General features: G+C 41.4%; 1 protein-coding gene across 1 annotated transcript in view; it reads right to left on the bottom strand.

The window, feature by feature from the left end:
* LOC138670982 (keratin, type II cytoskeletal 80-like) overlaps nucleotides 1-22,061 on the bottom strand; it is a 34,245-nt gene that overhangs the window by 508 nt on the left and 11,676 nt on the right. The window contains exons 4-8 of the mRNA XM_069758810.1: nucleotides 11,300-11,395; nucleotides 10,681-10,845; nucleotides 10,402-10,527; nucleotides 2,171-2,391; nucleotides 997-1,037 (exon numbers count right to left, since the gene is read on the bottom strand). Coding sequence (XP_069614911.1) covers nucleotides 997-1,037; nucleotides 2,171-2,391; nucleotides 10,402-10,527; nucleotides 10,681-10,845; nucleotides 11,300-11,395 — 649 coding nt within the window. The remainder of the gene's footprint in view (nucleotides 1-996; nucleotides 1,038-2,170; nucleotides 2,392-10,401; nucleotides 10,528-10,680; nucleotides 10,846-11,299; nucleotides 11,396-22,061) is intronic.

Raw genomic sequence — 22,061 nt, 5'->3', positions numbered from 1 at the left:
TTTCTCGTTGCCACTTGTTTTAGGTTGGCTTGGTTGAAATGTAATTCAGCCATGACATAGCATGTCCAGCACAGTACTTGTGGTTAGATAACCATTGGAAAGCTGATTTCAGACCATTAGTGGGTGCTGCTCACCAATGTACAAGTTGATTGGCAACTAAAAGCTCTGGGAGCAGAATAATTGTGAATATTATCATACTGCTGATAACAGCATCTCATGAATGAGCATTTTGCTCCTTCGTTGGGTGATCACCATCATGGCCGATAATTAGGTGTTAGTACAAAAGTGCATTTGGCCATTATCTAAGTGGCCTTTACACTTAGATATTGACAAAGTACTATGGCCCCAATTCATCAAAGCTTTTATGCCAGAATTCTGCACTAAAAAGTTTTGAAAAGTTGCAAAGTTTTGGAACAACGTGAGGCTACTTAAAAACGTTGCGACTTTTTGTGTTCTCACACTGTTTTCACTCTCGGGATGAGTATTGGAATTTACTATGTCACAAATCTTACTCCAGTCCCTGACTGGAGTAATATTTGGGGAGAGGTACAAGGAGGTGCACACACTTGTCAGCCATTCCTGATTCATTAAGAAGTGTGTCTGACTCGAGCTCGCCTCCTCATCAAGACCTGCCAGATAACCACCGGTTTTGATCGATTGAGGCCGATGCCTCCTCAATAATAAGTATCTTTCTGTCTGTTTTGCTTCTCTGGGTGGTTACATGGTGCAGATGAATTGGTACCAGATGAGTTTGGGAGCAAATTACTCTGCTATCATCCCCCGAGAACACAAGAAGAAACACCTAAATCTCAGGACTCAAGAAGAAACATCTGAATGTTCTTCTCCACGTACTCGGGGAGCATTCAAATATAGTCGGGACAGTCATTCAGATGACAGTTACCTAAGGTTTATTGGGCCCTTTAGATATCTTTGTAAATGGCCTTTTATGCTTCATACACTTTTTAATACAACACTCATTTAGATTTTTGCCCTTACCATTTTCACGGTGAATATTCACAACAGGAGGTGACTGTAACCTGCAAAATAAAACGTGGGATAAAAGTGAGAACATCACAATATGTGACGTAACACGAGCAAGAGAGAAACCGTGAGATCAGAGACATCATTCTGATACAGGCACCATAAGCATGCTTAGTCTGCATAGCACCACACTTTCCATAGGGCTTTGCGTTAGGACGCAGATCAGCTATGGTTAGTGAATAGTCTTCAATGCCCCTCAGGACAGATTCAACCCGAAGACCTGTTCTTCTCCATGCTCTACACTGCACCTCTGGTTGCTCAACTTTGATGCTATATTTTAGCTTTACGTCACAACAATTTTAGATACTCCCTCATCACTACAATAAATGATTTAATCAGGCTCCTAAACCACACATTGATTGAGATTCACTTTATAAAGATTGTATGGTCACAAGATAATGCTGTATCCTAAGTACACCTCATCAATATCAGATCAGTGGGGCATTCTAAGCGTTGGATCCACAAATGGGGGTCCAACACTTAGCATTCCCTACTACTATCCCCAGCTTCCATAAGCTCTGCCAGTGGACGGATGTAATCATTGCAGCACCAGTTGTTCTGCAGTACTATGCAGCAGCCGCTACACATTGAATGGAGCTTCACATTGCAGCTCAGGTCACCTGTCATCTCCTGTCCTTCCCAGAACTTATAACAGCTGGTGGGGGTGTCGGGTGCTTGTCCTGTCAATATCTTGTGACCAGACGACACCTTTATAGACAAGACTTATGTGTCTGTAACAGGGCGGCTGAGTGGTTAGCACTGTTGCTTTGTCGCACTGGGATCCTGGGTTCAAATCCCATTGAGGACCACATCTACCATGTTCTCCCCATGTTGGCGTGGGTTTCCTCCTGGTTCTCCAGTTTCCTCCCACAGTCCAAAGACATACTGATTGAGATTGTGGGGTAGTGATGATGATGTTTGTATAGCGCCGTGGAATATGTTAGTGCTATATAAGTACAGTAATCATAAAAATAAATATGGGGTGAGATACAGCACAGTATATTAATGTAGCCCCCTTATGCAGTTTGGTGGAGCAGACCCTAGAACTGCAGGCATTTTCTTGGCATTTGTGATTTATCCAAATAGTAATAATTTGTCCCTTACATTGCACTATGATAGAGACCCTCACCTGCTCTCTTCTCCTTCCAGCAGTTTTTTATATGTAACGATCTCGATATCCAGAGCCAGTTTGACATTCATCAGCTCCTGGTATTCCCGCAGCTGCAGGGCGACATCCTGTTTTGCTTTTTGCAGGGCTTCCTGTACTTCCACCAGCTTTGCATTGGCATCTTGGACAGACTTATTACTGTTTGCTTTGGCTGATGACACTTGTTGCTCCAACTGTGTGCTCTGCAGGTGGTAAAATTTCAAGTTTTAAGGCGTGAGTGCGGTAAAATCATCCATAATGGTGGAAATAATTGTCCTGGTACTTACACCAAAGCTGGTTCACATGCAAATGTTATATCTTGGCATTTTAATATCGGTGGATACCATTATTATCTTGTGTGAATCATTAAAGCCCGCCCAATATGAATAGTCATCTGGTTATAGATTTACACCCGGAGATGATTTTTAATTTTGATCACCCTTTCATAAAATCTACCCACGCTATAATAGATGAGGAGCTAGGGAAAGGTTTCCACAATCAGATACATTATAGTTACCGTACATCAATGAATGGGAATATACTTGTCCAGTTGAGTAACAATGTGCAGTGTGCACCCCGACTCCTCGATAAGGAAAACTATCTAATATGTCAAGCCAGATGGACTAAATGTATCATCCAGCAAGGTCCATTGTGATTCATTTGGCATAGTTTCAGGCTGTCCTGTCTAGCTGCATCCTATTCCCTATCCAGCTTTAGGTATAAATCCCTTAACAATCTGTGCTGTTCTATTACGTCACTTTCATCACCAATAAATCAATGGCGAAATTGCTGTTTTTTTGTTTGCATTTCACCCTAAAAAAATGTGAAAACAGCAGAAAAATATTGCAGAAAAATCAACGGTGGACTTACTGTTTGATTCTACCCATCCCTCCCCCCCCCAAAAAAAATGAATAACATTTATTTAATGTTTTTTGTACTTAAAAAAAATTAATACAAAGTACATCCAACAAAAGACAAACCATGGAAAGTCTAGATCCAAAGAGCAATAAAAAAAAGTTGTGTCTCCTGGAATCTGCCAATAACTAAAAAACAAATTGCTGGGTCCCTAAGGTCCAAAATAGAAGGGTCTCTAAGTGTTAATAAATCTTCACCTTTAAGGTTATTTCTTTGGATCGTTACCGATTTCCACACTGAAAGGACTATGATATTCTAAGCAGATCCTATGGTGACCAGAGATGACCGGTTATAGGTCATATAAGTACAGTGGGGCAAAAAAGTATTTAGTCAGTCAGCAATAGTGCAAGTTCTACCAATTAAAAAGATGAGAGGCGTCTGTAATTTACATCATAGGTAGACCTCAACTATGGGAGACAAACTGAGAAAAAAAAATCCAGAAAATCACATTGTCTGTTTTTTTAACATTTTATTTGCATATTATGGTGGAAAATAAGTATTTGGTCAGAAACAAAATTTCATCTCAATACTTTGTAATATATCCTTTGTTGGCAATGACAGAGGTCAAACGTTTTCTGTAAGTCTTCACAAGGTTGCCACACACTGTTGTTGGTATGTTGGCCCATTCCTCCATGCAGATCTCCTCTAGAGCAGTGATGTTGTTGGCTTTTCGCTTGGCAACACGGACTTTCAACTCCCTCCAAAGGTTTTCTATAGGGTTGAGATCTGGAGACTGGCTAGGCCACTCCAGGACCTTGAAATGCTTCTTACGAAGCCACTCCTTCATTGCCCTGGCGGTGTGCTTTGGATCATTGTCATGTTGAAAGACCCAGCCACGTTTCATCTTCAATGCCCTTGCTGATGGAAGGAGGTTTGCACTCAAAATCTCACAATACATAGCCCCATTCATTCATTCATGTACCCGGATCAGTCGTCCTGGCCCCTTTGCAGAGAAACAGCCCCAAAGCATGATGTTTCCACCACCATGCTTTACAGTAGGTATGGTGTTTGATGGATGCAACTCAGTATTCTTTTTCCTCCAAACACGACAAGTTGTGTTTCTACCAAACAGTTCCAGTTTGGTTTCATCAGACCATAGGACATTCTCCCAAAACTCCTCTGGATCATCCAAATGCTCTCTAGCAAACTTCAGACGGGCCCGGACATGTACTGGCTTAAGCAGTGGGACACGTCTGGCACTGCAGGATCTGAGTCCATGGTGGCGTAGTGTGTTACTTATGGTAGGCCTTGTTACATTGGTCCCAGCTCTCTGCAGTTCATTCACTAGGTCCCCCTGCGTGGTTCTGGGATTTTTGCTCACCGTTCTTGTGATCATTCTGACCCCACGGGGTGGGATTTTGCGTGGAGCCCCAGATCGAGGGAGATTATCAGTGGTCTTGTATGTCTTCCATTTTCTAATTATTGCTCCCACTGTTGATTTCTTCACTCCAAGCTGGTTGGCTATTGCAGATTCAGTCTTCCCAGCCTGGTGCAGGGCTACAATTTTGTTTCTGGTGTCCTTTGACAGCTCTTTGGTCTTCACCATAGTGGAGTTTGGAGTCAGACTGTTTGAGGGTGTGCACAGGGGTCTTTTTATACTGATAACAAGTTTAAACAGGTGCCATTACTACAGGTAATGAGTGGAGGAAAGAGGAGACTCTTAAAGAAGAAGTTACAGGTCTGTGAGAGCCAGAAATTTTGATTGTTTGTTTCTGACCAAATACTTATTTTCCACCATAATATGCAAAAAAAATGTTAAAAAAACAGACAATGTGATTTTCTGGATTTTTTTTTCTCAGTTTGTCTCCCATAGTTGAGGTCTACCTATGATGTAAATTACAGACGCCTCTCATCTTTTTAAGTGGTGGAACTTGCACTATTGCTGACTGACTAAATACTTTTTTGCCCCACTGTATGTGAATGAGCCATTAGTTTAGAACATTGCTTCCAAGATTTCTGAAATATTCCAGTTATGGGCCACTGTGATAACATTTGTCACAGCTTGTTCCTATCTGGTCTAGTTTTTCCTTTTTACCTCTATGACAATTTTGATCCTTACAAAACTTATGCGGGACTATACGCCACTCTGATCATTTCTAAACGAGGCCTGAACCGATGGAAACCAGCTCCTAATTGCTCCTATCTTCTATCTGCTTTGAGTAGATTTCTCCTTTGTGTTTATAACTCAGAGTTATTTAAAATTAATATTTATATTTGATTAACAAAACTGATTTAGCAAATATAATATAGATTTTAGGCTATTTTTCTCAAACATAATATAAAGTCACAAATGGAGTCTTGCATCTTCACACATCTCAATACGTTTGATTTGTTTACATTCTTCTTCTTATTGAGCTGGAGGAATCTTATGGGTGGTAACTATGAGAACCACCCATAAACTTCATGTTTTTTTTTCCTTCATTGTGCATATCCAACACTTGTGTAACTCCATAGGGCTGTGTTTGTGTTATGTAAATATTTCTATGTTTCATGGAAAAATTCCATGACTACAGTCACGGTAAATGTAAATGTAAGGACAACTTAAATATCTAATATTTTAGTCTAAGGTTTACATATATCTGTACCATAAAGCCAGTGGATGTCTGCCCTCTCTGATTCTGCTTCTGTCACCTGGTGGCATCATGCCTTCATTGAGGGTGTCGTATGGTGACAATGCAATAATCCTGTGTAATTCTCTGAGGCTTGTGGTGTCATCCAGGTACAATGTTTGGGAATTTACTCCGGTCTTTGGTTTGTCTTGACTGCCGGTTGTTAGCCCTTGGGGTGGGCCTGCTGTCTATTTAAGTCCCGGAATCTCTGTTCCCGACTACCAGTTATTAGATCTGCTTGACCTCGTTCCACCTGTTTCTCTGCCTCTGTACTAAGTAAATTCCTTTAATTTGACTTCAGTCCCTAACGTAACAGTAATCACTACTCATGAACAGACCATGAGGCAGAGAAGTCAGACGTTCTGGGGTTAGTACCAAGAGAGCACGTACATAACCAAGGGAAGAGACAAAGGCATAAGTCAGGTCACGTGTTATGACCTGGTGGTTAAGAGGCCACACTGAAATGACCTGGTGGCTAAAACGCAACATGGAACGAGCTCTGAGAAGGTGGTATCTCTACTGACCGCAGTCCCTAATCCTAACAACACAACTAGAAATAGCCGTGGGATGTTCCTGACACTCCCTAGACACCTCGTCACAGCCTCAGATATAACTACCCCTAAAGAAGGAAATAGAAAGCTATCTTGCCTCAGAGAAACCCCCAAAAGGTAAGACAGCCCCCCACAAATATTGACTCTGAAAGGAGAGGGAAATGACGAACACAGAAATGAAATTAGATTTCAGCAAAGGGAGGCCAAAACTAAACTAGATAGACAGAGAGCAAAGGATACTGTGCGGTCAGTATTAAAAACTACAAAATCCACGCAGAGTTTACAAAAATGAACTCCACACCGACTCACGGTGTGGAGGGGCAAATCTGCTTTCCCAGAGCTTCCAGCTAGCCTGAATAAGACATAGTGACAAGCTGGACAAAAGAGACAAAATGCAAAGCAATAGAGTCCAAACAAATGGACAAACAAAACTAGCAAAACTTATCTTTTGCAGACAAGGACTGGCCATATGAGAAATCCAAGGGAAGAATCAAATCCAACCAAGAACATTGACAGCAGGCATGGACTAAAGCCCAGAGCAGGTTTAAATAACAAACCCAGGCAAGGCGATTAGTGAAGGCAGCTGCTACAGCCACCCAACGGAGCAGCAGTTCCACTTGAAACCACCAGAGGGAGCCCAAGGGCAGAAACCGCAAAAATACCATTAGCAACCACAGGAGGGAGCTCCAGAACGGAACTCACAACAGTCACGGCCCAGGGTCAAAATACCAGGAGATAGAGGATCAAATCAGAAGGACAAAGCAAAGGGATAGTCAGAACACAATCCAAAGGGTCAGGCAGCAGAAGATCAGAACAACAGAATCGGGCAAATATTCGCCAGGAAGCAAAAACTATGTTTGACAGATATCAGGGGCTCAGACAGATATCAGACAGCTCAGTTCAATAGCTGAGGTGATCTCCAGAACACCTTGGCAAAGTCCCGCACCTACCAGTCACAAATTGGAAAGCTGAGCTGTCCATCAAACTACCAAATGAAAACCTGAAACATCCGATGGAACGCAATGTCCATACGATCAGATTTTCCAGCTAGATCAGGGACCCAAGATCTCTTCTCCAGTCTGTAACATCTCCAATGATTGGGTTACTGAAGGGAATTACAGACTTTTCGAGAATCAACAATCTTTTACACTTGAAACAATGCTAAACAAACGGAGGCGGAGATGAAGGAGATAATACCGAAGGGACAAGCTCTTTTAGCAAGGATTTATGGAATACATTTGGAATGCGAAAAGGGGGAGGGAGTTTTAATTTGAAAGCCTCCTACTGAGCCACAACGAAACATCTTAGAATTTGCTCCAACAACTGATCTGTCCTCTTTGACTTCACTTCTGTAGTGGACGTTCTGACCAAATTCATCCATCCTCTGAAGGCAAGACTGTTATCCTCAAGTGAGTTCCAGGAGGCAGTTCCAGGTGGCCACTTGTGGAACACACAGGTGAAGTCTTCTGGGAGCACATAGTCATTCAGCTGAGTGAGTGCTGCCATCCGGAGAGCTCCTCAGCTTGGATACCACTCCTTTTCAGTTGGTATGGGACTTATCTGCTTGTTGCTGTGACCTGCTGGCTAGCATGACAAAACAATTTATTCTAAAGATGTGGGAGACTGTTTTTTGGTATGTTCTCCTGTGTGTTGACAAGTTATTGCTGTATAACCAGACAAGCTATTGCACTGAATAAACTTTTTTCAAGTGTTTTAATTAAGCAATTTACCGGTATGCTCTTATTTTTGGTATCTGTACCAATCAATTACTATTTTATTTTTTATATATGTATAGACTGAATGAGTGCAATAAGATTTGGGTAATTCTCTATGTATTTAATCTGTTTACATACAGTATGTGCAAGTTTTTTCTTTTTTTTATGTTTAAATATATCGCATTTGGTGGATAAATGCTTAAAATGCAGCAATTATGAACAGGTACAAGCGCTATTAGTGGTTTTATTGTGTGCTATATTAAATCTATGAAAAGGAAATGCTTCTAGGGGAGAATATCTGTAATATGACATCCAATTAAAGGGGCTCTCCACTACTCGTTCATTCCCATTTTATTCACGGTCTTTCCCCCAAGTAAAATATTACCCTCTATAATCACCTCTGGTTATGATGCTGTTCCAGCAGCGATCCCTGTGGTCACGCACTCCATGAGAGAGCAGCTGCAGCTCTGATTACCTCCGGATGTCTGATTTATCCGAAAGAGGGGACAGTGAAATGGCATCTGATTGGAGCAAGTGGCATTACAGAGTCACGAGACCCTCGGGAGAGACCCTCGGGAGAGTCGGTGCCGACACCGCTGTAACGGCACCAGTGTAACAGACCATAGTATACTCCGAGTCTCGACTATAGCCGGGGTTATACCGGCCTAGGCTTGATTATACCCCGAGTATATTATGGCCTAGGGGTATAAAGTGGCCAAGGACATTTCATACGCCCTCATGCCAAATTATACCCCCCTTGATATCAGCAGCGTTGAGTGATATACATAAGAATTAAGTAATCTTTCAACATCTTATTGGGGGATCAAGTTATGTGAAAAGATAACTTGACTTAAATCTTAAACTTCTAAACTCATAGACTTTTATTGCTTGAACCAGAAAATTTAAATCAGTAAAATATTAGACGTCCACAGAGATATAATGACTGTTGTCTGTTACCCGTCGTATTGTAAGATCAATAATCTTCATCAACACAAATATCTTCACACTACGTGTAAGTCAGTTTTAAGTTATTAAAAAATGGCATCTAAAATCTATCTCATTTACAAGGGTTCATAACATAGAGGGGTATATTGTAGCCTGGAGGGGTATGGTTTGGCCGAGCCTATTTTACACCCCCAGGTATAGTTTGGCCTAGGACAGTTTATTCCCAAGGGTAGACTGGCCTAGGCCAAACTATACCTAGGTTTAATCTGGACAGGGGTTAATTTGCTGGACAGGATTTAATTTGGCCTGTCACAGCAGCACTGGAGGTGAGTATAGGCATCATTTTATTTGAATTAATCATAATGATTGAGAAGGGGTTGTCCGAGTAGTGGACAACCTCTTTAAGCATTTTGTATTCTTTTTTTTCTTAATTAAACCAAAAAGTTAGGCTTCATGCACAAATTCAACCAGTGAGGCTAATGCTAGTATCTTCTTAGATTATTAAAAGTTTTTTTTTTTTACTAACCGGGAGCTTAATGTGTATGTACCCCGCCTAGGAAAAGGAGTGCTCTGGACATGATGGGTTTAATTGGGATGGGTTTAATTATGACATGAAGAACACTTGTCTGGTTTGGGACCTAATTTGCACCCAAATCAGCAACAAGAACAAAAATGTTTTAAGTAGGATACTCTATGTTATTTTAAGATTGAGAAATCTACTGACAGATTCTCTTTAAAGGGAATCTGTCATGTGAAAAATGTTATTAAGTTGCAGATATGAGGTTAATCTGCAGGTTAATAGCGTTCTGGACCTTCTCAGCACCAACACTAAGAGCCCCACTGCCAGGAGGAAATTAACTTTAGTCCTCCCAGCAGCATTCGGGGTCCAGTCATGGGGGGCTGCGCCTGTGCAGGTTTAGTCACTGCCACGAGTAAAGAGAGCGGTGGATGTAACCGCACCCCCAGCACTGACTGACAGCCGACTCTAATGTTGAGCGAGCTGTCAGTCAGTGCCGGGGGGTGGTCCAGCCACCACTCCCTATTCACAGAGAGGTAACAAAAACCACGCCGACACCACCTCTGTGGCTCAACGATGCTGGGAGGAATAAAGTTCAGTTCCTCCCGACAGTGGGGCTCTCGGTGCCAGCGCCGGGCAATTTCAGTGTGATAGTAACTGACAGATTAACCCCATATCTCCAGGTTAATAGTTTATTCACGAGACAAGTGCCCTTTAATAAATCTCGAAGCAACCAGCTGGAAGTTTTCCATAAAATGTTCCCTGGCACCTGTGTTTTAATACAGAAATATCAGGGTCTTCATTTTGCCTGTGTAGAACTGCTCTTAAATGTTTACTCTTTGAAGACCTTACATGCCGGGAGCCCAAAGGTGTAGATAGAGTCTTGTGGGCCCCAGCGAAAATTTTTGACCAGTTCTCACCCTGTATATTATACCCAAATAATAGTAAGCCCCGGGGTTACCTGATTCTGGACGCTCACAACCTCCGACCTCAGCCTCTGGATTTTGCTGTTGAGCTGTGTAATATGACTGCGGCTGTTCTCCAGTTCGGTCTCATAACGGCTCGCTTGCTGGACCCCTTGCTGTAACTAAAACAGACCAAGACATTTTATTTTTCCAATTGTGATAAAACCAATTCTATCTTTGCGACTACAAAGTTTCATTTTTACATTCATAGTATACGGATGACAGTTCCATTTACTACTATTATGCTACAGCTCAGGTTTTGGATTTATGGTTACCTTACTCTTTGAGAGCGTTTGCGCCTCTTCCCGACTCCGAGCGGCAATGCTCTCATACCGCTCCTTCACCTCCTGCACCACGTTCTCCAGGTTTAATGTGCAGACATTGGACATATTCAGAAGCACTGAAATATCCCCAGACTCTTCCATTAACTCTTTTAGTTCCTTTGAAAATAAATCAGGCATTCTCCATTGAGTAAATGACAGTCAATACGTATAATAAAAAGGATCTTATCACTGCATGTTATGCCCATGAAGGGAAGTCCGCGTCCCTTTTGTGATGGGCACTTTGGATTCCCCGTTGGCTCCGAGTCATATCATATACGTTTTTCAGAAAATCCGGCACTCCATAAAGTCAATTTATTTATTTGTACATGTTAAAATAGGCACAGGTCATACACGCCATGATTAAGGGCGGTAACAATCGAAATGTGTATGAAATTTTTCAAATTGAGAAATTGATTTTATGGAGTTTTGAAAACTTTAAATGACCTCAATTCTCACATTACTACATAATAATTGTAAGCTCCAAAGCTCACGGGGTTAAATTATTTTAAAAGTAGAATATGAACCATTCATTGATGAAGAACTTTCCGTAGAACGGAGCTCTAACACTTACCGCTTCATAGATCGACTTCATCAGCTCAATTGTTCCTTTTAACTCCTGAAATTTTGCTTCCAGTTCAGTTTTGTCCAAGCTACAAGTGTCCACATCCTGAATATGAAAGAAAGTCATTTATGTACATTGCGAAGACTTTGTATCACTGTAGTAAATTAGTACAATATGCCTAAAACCGCTCATTAATAGACTGAAGCAGAACTCACAGAACAGATATATATTGTTCCTCTGCAATGTCCCCTAAGGAACGGATTTCAAAAGCAGTCAACAACATGTAGTCATTAAAGGGAATCTGTCACCAGATAATCTGATAGGAGCACACTGTAGAAACAGAGACCCTGATTCCAGCGATGTGTCATTTACTGGGCTGCCTGCTGTATTTTGGATAAATTCACTTGTTATCAACAAGAAATTCTCATTAGTGGACCAGTAAATCTGCTGCCATGTCATCCTCCATATTTTTGAGCTGTGTATAACCAACCCCCACCACTGATTTGCAGTTTTCTGCCTATGAACAGTGTACACAGACAGCAGCCAGAGATGTGTGCGGAGTTATACAGAGCTCAACATTCAGAGAACTGCTAGATCTGCAGCAGATAATACAGTGATTTTATCAAAACTGCAGCAAGCAGCCTAGTAAGTCAAACATCACTGGAATCAGTGTCTCTGCTCCTACATCGTATTGCTCTCAGATCGAGCAGCAAAAACCTGAAGACAGATTCTGTTTAACTTTGGCTACTGAGCCTCAGAATAGACTAACATTCCTTTTCAGTTGTCATTTCATTATCATCACAGACAGGATTAGAAAGTCAGGTAAAACTAAATATTGATAACACAGGATCCACTATTCTCAATAGGGGATGTTCCCAGTTCACACCATTCCCCTGCATCCCTTAATAATGACCTCGTCACAGACCATACATGGACAGTTATGTCGAAGTCAATAAACATCTCCAAACTTTTGTTATCTATGGTCCATGTGGCTGCTGTAGAGCATATCTCCAAACAGAAACTCCGGATAATAATCATGTGCAAAAAAAAGATCAGTAAAAGAAAAGTCATTAAAAAACAGAATATTTATCTGTATCGACTCTTAATCGATAAAGAGAATCTATAGGTGATACATCCTCTGGAGCTGCGTCATTCAGCCGAATTAAACTTTGCAGCCAAATGGAATTCCATATATCTAAAGAGCTGAATTGTCTGCTACTGCCTGGAGCAGGGCTTTAAAGTGGTTGTCTCGTTAAGAAAAGAGCATCTATATTCCGTGTTAGGACATTTTCATGCCTAAATGTTGCTAAGGCTAAGTACACACCTGCGTTTGGCAGGTCTGCGTATGGCTGCGTACATCCATAAGCTCCGCCTACTTCCACATGCGTCCTGCATACCTATATTTACCATTGGGTACACAGGGACATGCATTGCATGCGGATGCTTCCGCATGCGGTGTTTTGATGTGCCCACCTACCACACGGAAAGACAAATGCTCCACCTAGGAGTAATTGAGTCCAGGAGTGGGTGGACTAGCCGCGTTGTACCGATTTCGACGCCGGACGGATTGTTACGGTTCTGTAACAACTTCCAAAAGTTGAATGAAGTGTCAAAATTTGACCTTTATCCAGTGCCCTGGGTGGACGAGCGGATTGATTGACTGGGGCAGGCCCCGTACTTTAACGCGCTCGATCTGACCAAAGGTCATTGGCAAGTGCCTCTTACAGAGTCAGCGGAAGAAAAGATCGACTTTATAACACCGAAGGGTCTTTATCATTATGTTCATTCAATATCGAAAAGTGAAACAGCACTCACCATTGCTTCGTAAAAAAGGTTAATGTCCTTTATTCCATATGGCGGGACAATCCTTTAACATGCAGAGGGAGCAGGGAGGTGAAGGAGGACAACAGCAATTTTGCGCATTTCCAAGCACTTCTGTGGGTCGCGGGTTCACATCTAACTTTGCTGGGAGATCGTCACCCCTGACCAATGTCTTAAAGGGAAATAAGTCGGTCATGTTTCAGTAGAACCCCCAGGCGGAGGAAGCGTTCCAATCTGTGAAGTTGGCGTTGTGTGGGCAGACTGTCCTCACCAGCCCCAACTTCAGGAAAGACTTTGTCATACAAATGAATGCCTCAGAGGTAGGTCTAGGAGCGGTCCTGTCACAGCAGGTGAATGGAGAAGAACATCCGGTCACCTACTTGTGTAGGAAACTTACCCCAGCCGAAAAAAATTATAGCATGGTGGAGAAGGAGTGCTTGGCCATTAAGTGGGCCTTATTATTTGCTTGGGCAACAGTCGCTCGGTGACAAACCATTCAACCTTGGCATGGATAAGATGTGCCAAGGAGAGGAATGCTCGAGTCACCAGATGGTCGCTACAAAGATTTTAGCTTCATGGTGTAACATTGACCGGGAAAGGTGATAGGAAATGTGGATGCCCTGTCACGGGCACCCTGTATGGTGAATGGTGTTCAATCCCACAAGTCTGAACAGAGGGGGAAGATATGTAAGACAGTGCGGTGTATCATATACTAGGGCCAGTATGTGTCCACCAGAATGCGTATGGAGACATATTAAACCCGCGAGAGCGCATTGTGATTACAGCAAAACATCTGTGATTACAATGCAGAGTAAAAGTGAGTGTGGATTTGGTCGAAGTAGTTGACCAAGTCAGATTTTAGGAATTCCCGACATGACCTTTTATTTTTGGAGGGATTTGCAGGTTTGATAGATTGTGGCGAATCCCTCCCTCCACTCAGGGTTTTGGGAGTGGCTCTGTGTCCACGATTCCCATTTAAAATCTGTTTTGTCTTGGGTGTGATTGGTTTTGCAAGCTGCAGAGCAGGAGGCTCTGTGCAACCCAGGCCTGTGTGAAGTTAACACAGAGCCAGGAACTTCAAGGCTGCTGGCACACCCAAGAGATACGGCAGTGCATTTTGACACAGACTGTTTTGAGAATCCGGCTGCGAACCAGAGGATATCACTTAGTTGTTTTTGTGAGTTTTCGGGAATAAAGACGTTTTATGTTGAACTATCTGGGGTCCCTTGCCTATTTTTCACACTGTGTGAACCCCGCTGCACTACAATGGGTACAGTGAAGCCAGTGGTAATTGACTTGTGGGATCAAATGACATAACAATGTAAAATGAGCCCCGAGAAAGCCAATGCTGACATCAATGGTGTGGCGCTGACACCAATGGCGTGGGGCTGGTACTGGAGGTGAGAATAAGTGTTACTCTACTTGGGGAAACAGACTCTGAAGGGCTTGTCTGAGTAGTGGACAACACCTCTACGTTCTGCCCCAACCTGACCCCTCTCAGTACTCTACTTCTCCTGGGAAATCCCACGACCCACCTGGCATTTATATAAACCCACCTTTCGACCAGAAGTATCAGGAATTCAGAGACAGTTGACAGCAATGAATGTTTGTCTGACTGTGACTTCCCCACCAAAATCCATTTTCTTTCCTCCCATTGCTCACACAGTTAAGAGTAGGTTACATATTCACATTCCTAATTTCACAACATGTCAGTAATAATACAAATTATACTCCCAATTAGATGACATTTTGCAGTTTTCTATGAGTAATACTTTGTTGTGCCACTAAGTCATCAAACATATACAGTAACTTATCCATCATTAATTTCTAAGCTAAAAAAGAGATTAGTCATGACATTTGCTCAGTTAATGAAAGCAGTGAATCCTTTGGCTATAACTTTAATTCTCTGTCGCTAGATTATTAGGTTATTCACGTGAGTTATTCTCAAATCTTGAAGAATCCATATGAGTAATAGGAATCCCTAGGTTTTATTTAATATTCAAAATGCATTCAGTGTAAAGAAATATTCAAGTGGGTGACTGTACAGTAAAAAGACGTGTTAGTAGATATCCATAAAGCGTCATGTACATGGCCCTTGTATGGAGCTGTAATCGCGCACCCACAATAGAAAAGGTATTGATTCATAAATTTATAGAAAATGTGCATTCTCACGTGAACAGGAAAAATGATCAACATAAAAAAAAGACTTGAAGGAGTGTATAGATTGCTAATATTTTCTGTATGTGTATATAATATAAAACATGACAACCTGGTATCTGGATCTGCACTTATTAAGGCATATTTATCACTTTTAACTAATTTATAGTGGTTAAAGGAGTCTGCTAATCTTCAGGAGCGCACCACTCGCCTTCCGCTCAGCTTTCTTGCGCGCCCCTGAAGATTGAAAGTCAGACGAGTAAAATAGTCTTGCAGCTGGTGCAAACCATCACTCTCCCATACTGGCAGCAGAAGAAGTTTTACCACTGTAATGTGACACTGTAGCTTCAGAGTAACGCTTGCAAGCTTTAAAGAGGTTGTCCACTACTCGGACAACCCCGTCTCGAGTCTCAATCAGCATGTCTGCAAGCAGTAAAATAATAACACCTATATTCACCTCTGGTTTAGGCACTATTCCGACAGCCCCCCGAGGAAGCATTGAATACGCGAAACGCGCGTCGGGGCTTCCAACAGGACATTCTACATTTGGTAGTGATACGACATGGGTAAGCACTGGATGTCACTTGCTTTCTTTAGGCATTTTAGGTGTGTCGCCAGCTATTGTTAGACATATGGGTGCGGTAGGACACTATATAAGTATAGGCATCAGTATGATGGCGGACACTTAGGTTATGTATATTCTGATGTTTGGTACTTGCAGTTAGCCTATTACTATATAACTCCCTCTATTTTACTGATTACAGGCAGTGCCTTTATTTATACATGGGGTTGAGTTGGTATTTTTCTACTGTGAGTTCTACATATCTTTCAGTGTATGCACACAAATGCAGACTAATTACCGGTGCACTATGCACATGTTATGACTCGTGGTACTCTGTTTTCGAGTCTATGTATCGGTATACACTCCAATGCGAGTGTCCTGTTTGTTTATCATTCACTGTATTCTCATTCTGTGTATATGTATGTTTTACATTGTTTATTAATAAAATTTGTATATTTTTCTGGTTACTTGTTGTGTTATATTTATCTATGGGGCATTTTGCTCTTTTTGTAGACTTATAGTATTGGGGAGTTCTTTGCTCCGATTTGTCCCCAGTGGTATGCGATGGGCATGCCATATAGAAGGGATTGTTTCATTTTTGGTTACGTCCGCTGTGTCAGTTTTTGTTTTCATATTATACTATTCCAGCAGTGTCAGCACTGATATGTCATGCAATCCCTGCAGATAATCAGTGCTAACTTCACTCTCACCGCTTTCAGATGAATCGGACATCAAGAAGTAGTCAGAGCTGTGGATGGCCGCTCAATTCCTCTTGACGTCTGCTTTGTCCAAAGGTGGGGAGAGTGAAGCTGATTGGGAGCTGGACTGACGTGACATAATGATAAAGGTTGCACCATTATTTACCAAGAATGATTACTCTAGAACATTGAAAATGCATTACTAACATAGAAAATAGGAAAAAAGTGCTATATAATGTACACATGAAATATTTATCTGCAAAAATTGCTATGAAAAAAGGAAGGTACTTTGCGCATAAATTGGCCAATGTGTTTAAGCCCAATTGCCACATCAAGGTGTCCTTCGTAATTGGGTCCCTGTCCTGTTTTGTCACCTCTCCTGGGCAAAAGCCTACAATTTATGGGTCAGGAGTGGACCCAATTATGAAGGACGCCTTGACGTGGCAATATTTCATGTGTACATTATATAGCGCTTTTTTCGTATTTTTTTGGGCAGTAATGCATTTTCAATGTTCTTGGTAAACAATGGTGTAACCTTTATAGCTTTTCAAGTTATATGTTTTTTTGGTTGGCACCTGTTCACACTAGCTTGGATGTGCTAGTCTTGTTCTCTATTTGTTCACGTGACATAATGTCACGCAACTCTTTAGAGAGCAAGTTGCCGATACCACTGTAACAATATCAACATTGGAGGCGAGAAAACTATAAGTGTTGTTGAAGCAAGTGTAAAGTTCACAAAAAAGTTTTTTTTAAATATTTAAAAAATGTAAAAATATCAAAGTTCAATTCACCCTCCATTTGTCTCAGTCAAAATGAAACAACGAAAAATACACATATTTGGTATTGTCGCTTTCAGAATAGCCCAATCTATCAATAAATAAAAACAATTAATCCGATCGGTAAACGGCATGACGACAACAAAATCAAAACACCAGAATTACATTTTTTGGTTGCCACAACATTGCATTAAAATGCAATAACGGGCGATCGTATCTGCACCAAAATGGTATCAATAAAAATGTCAGCTCGACGTGCAAAAAATAAGCCCTCACCGACCCTAGATCACGATAAATGGAGAATCTATGGGTCCTGGAAAATGATTACTTTTTTGAAAAAATTTATTTATTTATTTTTTTAGAAACTTTGGATATTTATTTACCACTTGAATAAAAAAAAGACGTGTTTGGTGTCTACAAACTCGTAATGACCTGGAGTATCATAATTGCGGGTCAGTTTAAGAATTTACACCATGTTCCAAATTATTATGCAAATTACATTATTCTCGGATTTTCCTAAATGGTCGGTGCAAATGACAGTCAGTCTAATAAGTCATCACCCATTAGATTATACATCAAATTTTATTGAAGAAACCTCCCAATAATAACAGTATAATCTCCAAAATGAAAAAAAAAGCTCAAAATGCACTGTTCCAAATTATTAGGCACAGTAGAATTTCTATATATTATGTATGTTTTAAAGAACTGAAAATGCTCATTTGTGGAATTTGCAGCATTAGGAGGTCACATTCACTGAACAAAAAAGCTATTTAACTCCAAAACATCCTAACAGGCCAAGTTACATGTTAACATAGGACCCCTTCTTTGATATCACCTTCACAATTCTTGCATCCATTGAACTTGTGAGTTTTTGGAGAGTTTCTGCTTGTATTTCTTTGCATGAAGTCAGAATCGCCTCCCAGAGCTGCTGTTTTGATGTGAACTGCCTCCCACCCTCATAGATCTTTTGCTTGATGATACTCCAAAGGTTCTCTATAGGGTTGAGGTCAGGGGAAGATGGTGGCCACACCGTGAGTTTATCTCCTTTTATAAACAACAAGAGAGAGAAGGCGGCACTCACCCCGATATTGCTTGAAAGTGATGTTCTTTATTCAGGACATGAATGAATGAACAAAAGGCAGAGAGACCTGGACCCGTAGAAGCGCGCAGGCGCGAAACGGCCGTCGTCCCTCACCTCCTTCTCGCACCCGATCTGTAACCAGCCGGCTCTCTGCCTTTTGTTCATTCATTCATGTCCTGAATAAAGAACATCACTTTCAAGCAATATCGGGGTGAGTGCCGCCTTCTCTCTCTTGTTGTTTATGTGGATCATCATTTTATCATATTCTATGGTAGAGCACCACCCATTAATTGCTGTCAGAAGTTACGTGCCGATTGACGTCCTGAATTGAATCCAGCTAGTGTAATGGAAACGCCTGACATTCAGCCGCTCTAGTGCCTTCCTAATCTGTGTTACTTTATCTCCTTTTATGCCCATAGCAGCCAATGACTCAGAGGCATTCTTTGCAGCATGAGATGGTGCATTGTCCTGCATGAAGATGATTTTGCTCCTGAAGGCACGTTTCTGCTTTTTAGACCATGGAAGAAAGTTGTCAGTCAGAAACTCTATATACTTTGCAGAGGTCATTTTCACACCTTTAGGAACCTTAAAGGACCCTACCAGCTGTTTCTCCATGATTCCAGCCCAAAACATGACTCCTCCACCTCCTTGCTGACGTTGCAGCCTTGTTGGGACATGGTGGCTATTCACCAACCATCCACTACTCCATCCATCTGGACCATCCAGGGTTGCTCGACACTCATCAGTAAAGACTGTTTGAAAATTAGTCTTCATGTATGACTGGGCCCACTGCAACTGTTTCTGCTTGTGAACACTGTTTAGGGGTGGCCGAATAGTAGGTTTATGCACCACATCAAGCCTTTGAATGATCTTACACCTTGAGGTTCGAGGGACTCCAGAGGCACCAGCAGCTTCAAATATCTGTTTGCTGCTTTGTAATGGTATTTTTGCAGCTACTCTCTTAATCCAATGAATTTGTCTGGCAGAAACCTTCCTCATTATGTCTTTATCTGCATGAACTCTGTGATCTGTTTCAATCACAAATCTCTTCACAGTACGATGATCACTCTTAAGTTTTCGTGAAATATCTAATGTTTTCATACCTTGTCCAAGGCATTGCACTATTTAAAGCTTTTCAGCAGCAGAGAGATCCTTTTTATTTCCCATATTGCTTGAAACCTGTGGCCTGCTTAATAATGTGGAACATCAATTTTAAGTAGCTTTCCTTTAATGAGAATCACCTGGAAAACTAATTATCACGTGTTTAAGATTGATTTCAGTGATCCATTGACCCCTAAGACACAATACCATCCACGAGTTTATTTTGAAAAACAAAACAATTAAATCTTTATGACACTTAAATCCAATTTGCATAATAATTTGGAATACAGTGTAATGAACATGGTAAAAAAATAAAAACAAACAAAAAAAACAATTGTGTAATTGCACTTTTTTTTGCAATTTTACTGCACTTGGAATTTTTTTTCCATTTTCCAGTACACTATATGGAAAACCAATGTTGTAGTTCAAAAGTACAACTCACCTCACATAAATTAAGCCCTCACATGACCATATTGACGAAAAAAATAAAAAAGTTATGGCTCTGGGAAGAAGGGGAGCATAAAACGAAAACGCAAAGAGGGAAAAACCCAAGGCGGTGAAGGGGTTAATGGTTGGTGAGATGTTCTTTTCCTGAAACTCTGTACCCTTTTTTCTTCACACATACCTTTGATCCTTGTGGCCATAGAGTTCTATTTTAACCTCATCGGTCCACAGGACTTGTTTTCAAAATGCATCAGGCTTGTTTACATGTTGTTTTGCACACTTTTGACACTGAATTTTATGGTGAGGATGCAGAATAGGTTTATTTCTGATGACTCTTCCATGAAGGCCATATTTGTGCAGGTGTTTCTGATCAGTAGAACAGTGTAACTCAACTCCAGAGTCTGCTAATCCTTTCTGAAAGTCTTTTGCAGTCAAATTGGGGTTCTGATTTGCCTCTCTAGCAATCGTATGTGCAGCTCACAATAAAATTTGCTTGGTTTTCCAGACTTTTTCTTGATCTCCACTCTTCCTGTTAACTGCCATTTCTAAATTACGTATCGAATTGAGGAAAGGGCAACTTGAAAATGCGTTTCTATCTTCTTATAACTTTCTCTTGCTTTGTGGGCCTCTAACATTTTCATTTTCAGAGTGCTAGGCAGCTACTTAGGAGAGCTCATGGCTGTTGTTTTTTGGCATGTGGCTAGAGGAGGCTTTTTCTTTTATAAAGCTGGGAAATTTGCATCATCTGGTCTTTCCTAACAATGATAGTGAATAAGCCATGACCTTAATAGGATAATTAAGGTCTAAAACCTTGGTCAAAGTTATCTGAGCACACAAATCTCCAAGGGTGCCCAAACTTTTGCATCAGCCCATTTTCCTTTTTGTAATTTTAAAATAAAAAAAACTTTTTATGCCAAAAAAATGTATAAGGAAACATGTCATCATTAACTTTAGGCCTTTTAGAGATTAATTATTCTTTAACTTGTCTAACTGTTCACAATAACAGCAATTTCGACCAGGAGAGCACAGACTTTTACAGCCACGACCAATCAACGACGGGCATAGTCGCGAGACCGCTAAGTCATCTGGGTAATTTCGCAATTCATCCTGGGAATGGAAGATGGCGGCAGCCGCGCGCCTATCACCGGAGCTCTGCTGGACCCCAAGAGGTGAGTATATAACTTTTTTTTATTTTAATTAATTTTTTAACAGGGATATGGTGCCCACACTGCTAAATACTGCGTGGGCTGTGTTACATACCGCGTGGCTCTGTGTTGTATACTACATAGGCAGTGTTATATACTATGTGGGCTGTGTGATATACTCCGTGGGCTGTGCTATATACTCTGTGGGCTGTGCTATATACTATGTGACTGGGCAATATACTACGTGGCTCTGAGCTGGATACTACATGGCTCTGTGCTGTATACTACGTGGCTCTGTGCTGTATACTACGTGGCTCTGTGCTGTATACTACGTAGCTGGGCAATATACTACGTGACTGGGCAATATACTACGTGGCTGGGCAATATACTTCGTGGCTGGGCAATATACTACGTGGCTCTGTGCTGTATACTTCGTGGCTCTGTGCTGTATACTACGTAGCTGGGCAATATACTATGTGACTGGGCAATATACAACGTGACTGGGCAATATACTACGTGACTGGGCAATATACAACGTGACTGGGCAATATACTACGTGGCTGGGCAATATACTACGTGGCTGGGCAATAAACTATGTGGCTCTGTGCTGTATACTACGTGGCTCTGTGCTGTATACTACGTGGCTCTGTGCTGTATACTACGTCGCTGGGCAATATACTACGTGACTGGGCAATATACTATGTGACTGGGCAATATACTAAGTGTCTGTGCTGTATACTACGTCGCTGTGCAATATACTGTGTCGCTGGACAATATACTACGTCGCTGGGCAATATACTACGTAACTGGGCAATATACTACGTGACTGGGCAATATACTACTTGACTGGGCAATATACTATGTGACTGGGCAATATACTACGTGACTGGGCAATATACTATGTAGCTGGGCAATATACTACGTGACTGGGCAATATACTACGTGACTGGGCAATATACTACGTGGCTGGGCAATATACTACGTGG

The sequence above is a fragment of the Ranitomeya imitator genome, chromosome 3, assembly GCF_032444005.1.
Source record: "Ranitomeya imitator isolate aRanImi1 chromosome 3, aRanImi1.pri, whole genome shotgun sequence".
NCBI lineage: Eukaryota > Metazoa > Chordata > Amphibia > Anura > Dendrobatidae > Ranitomeya > Ranitomeya imitator.
This window is presented reverse-complemented; position numbering and strand designations above follow the sequence as displayed.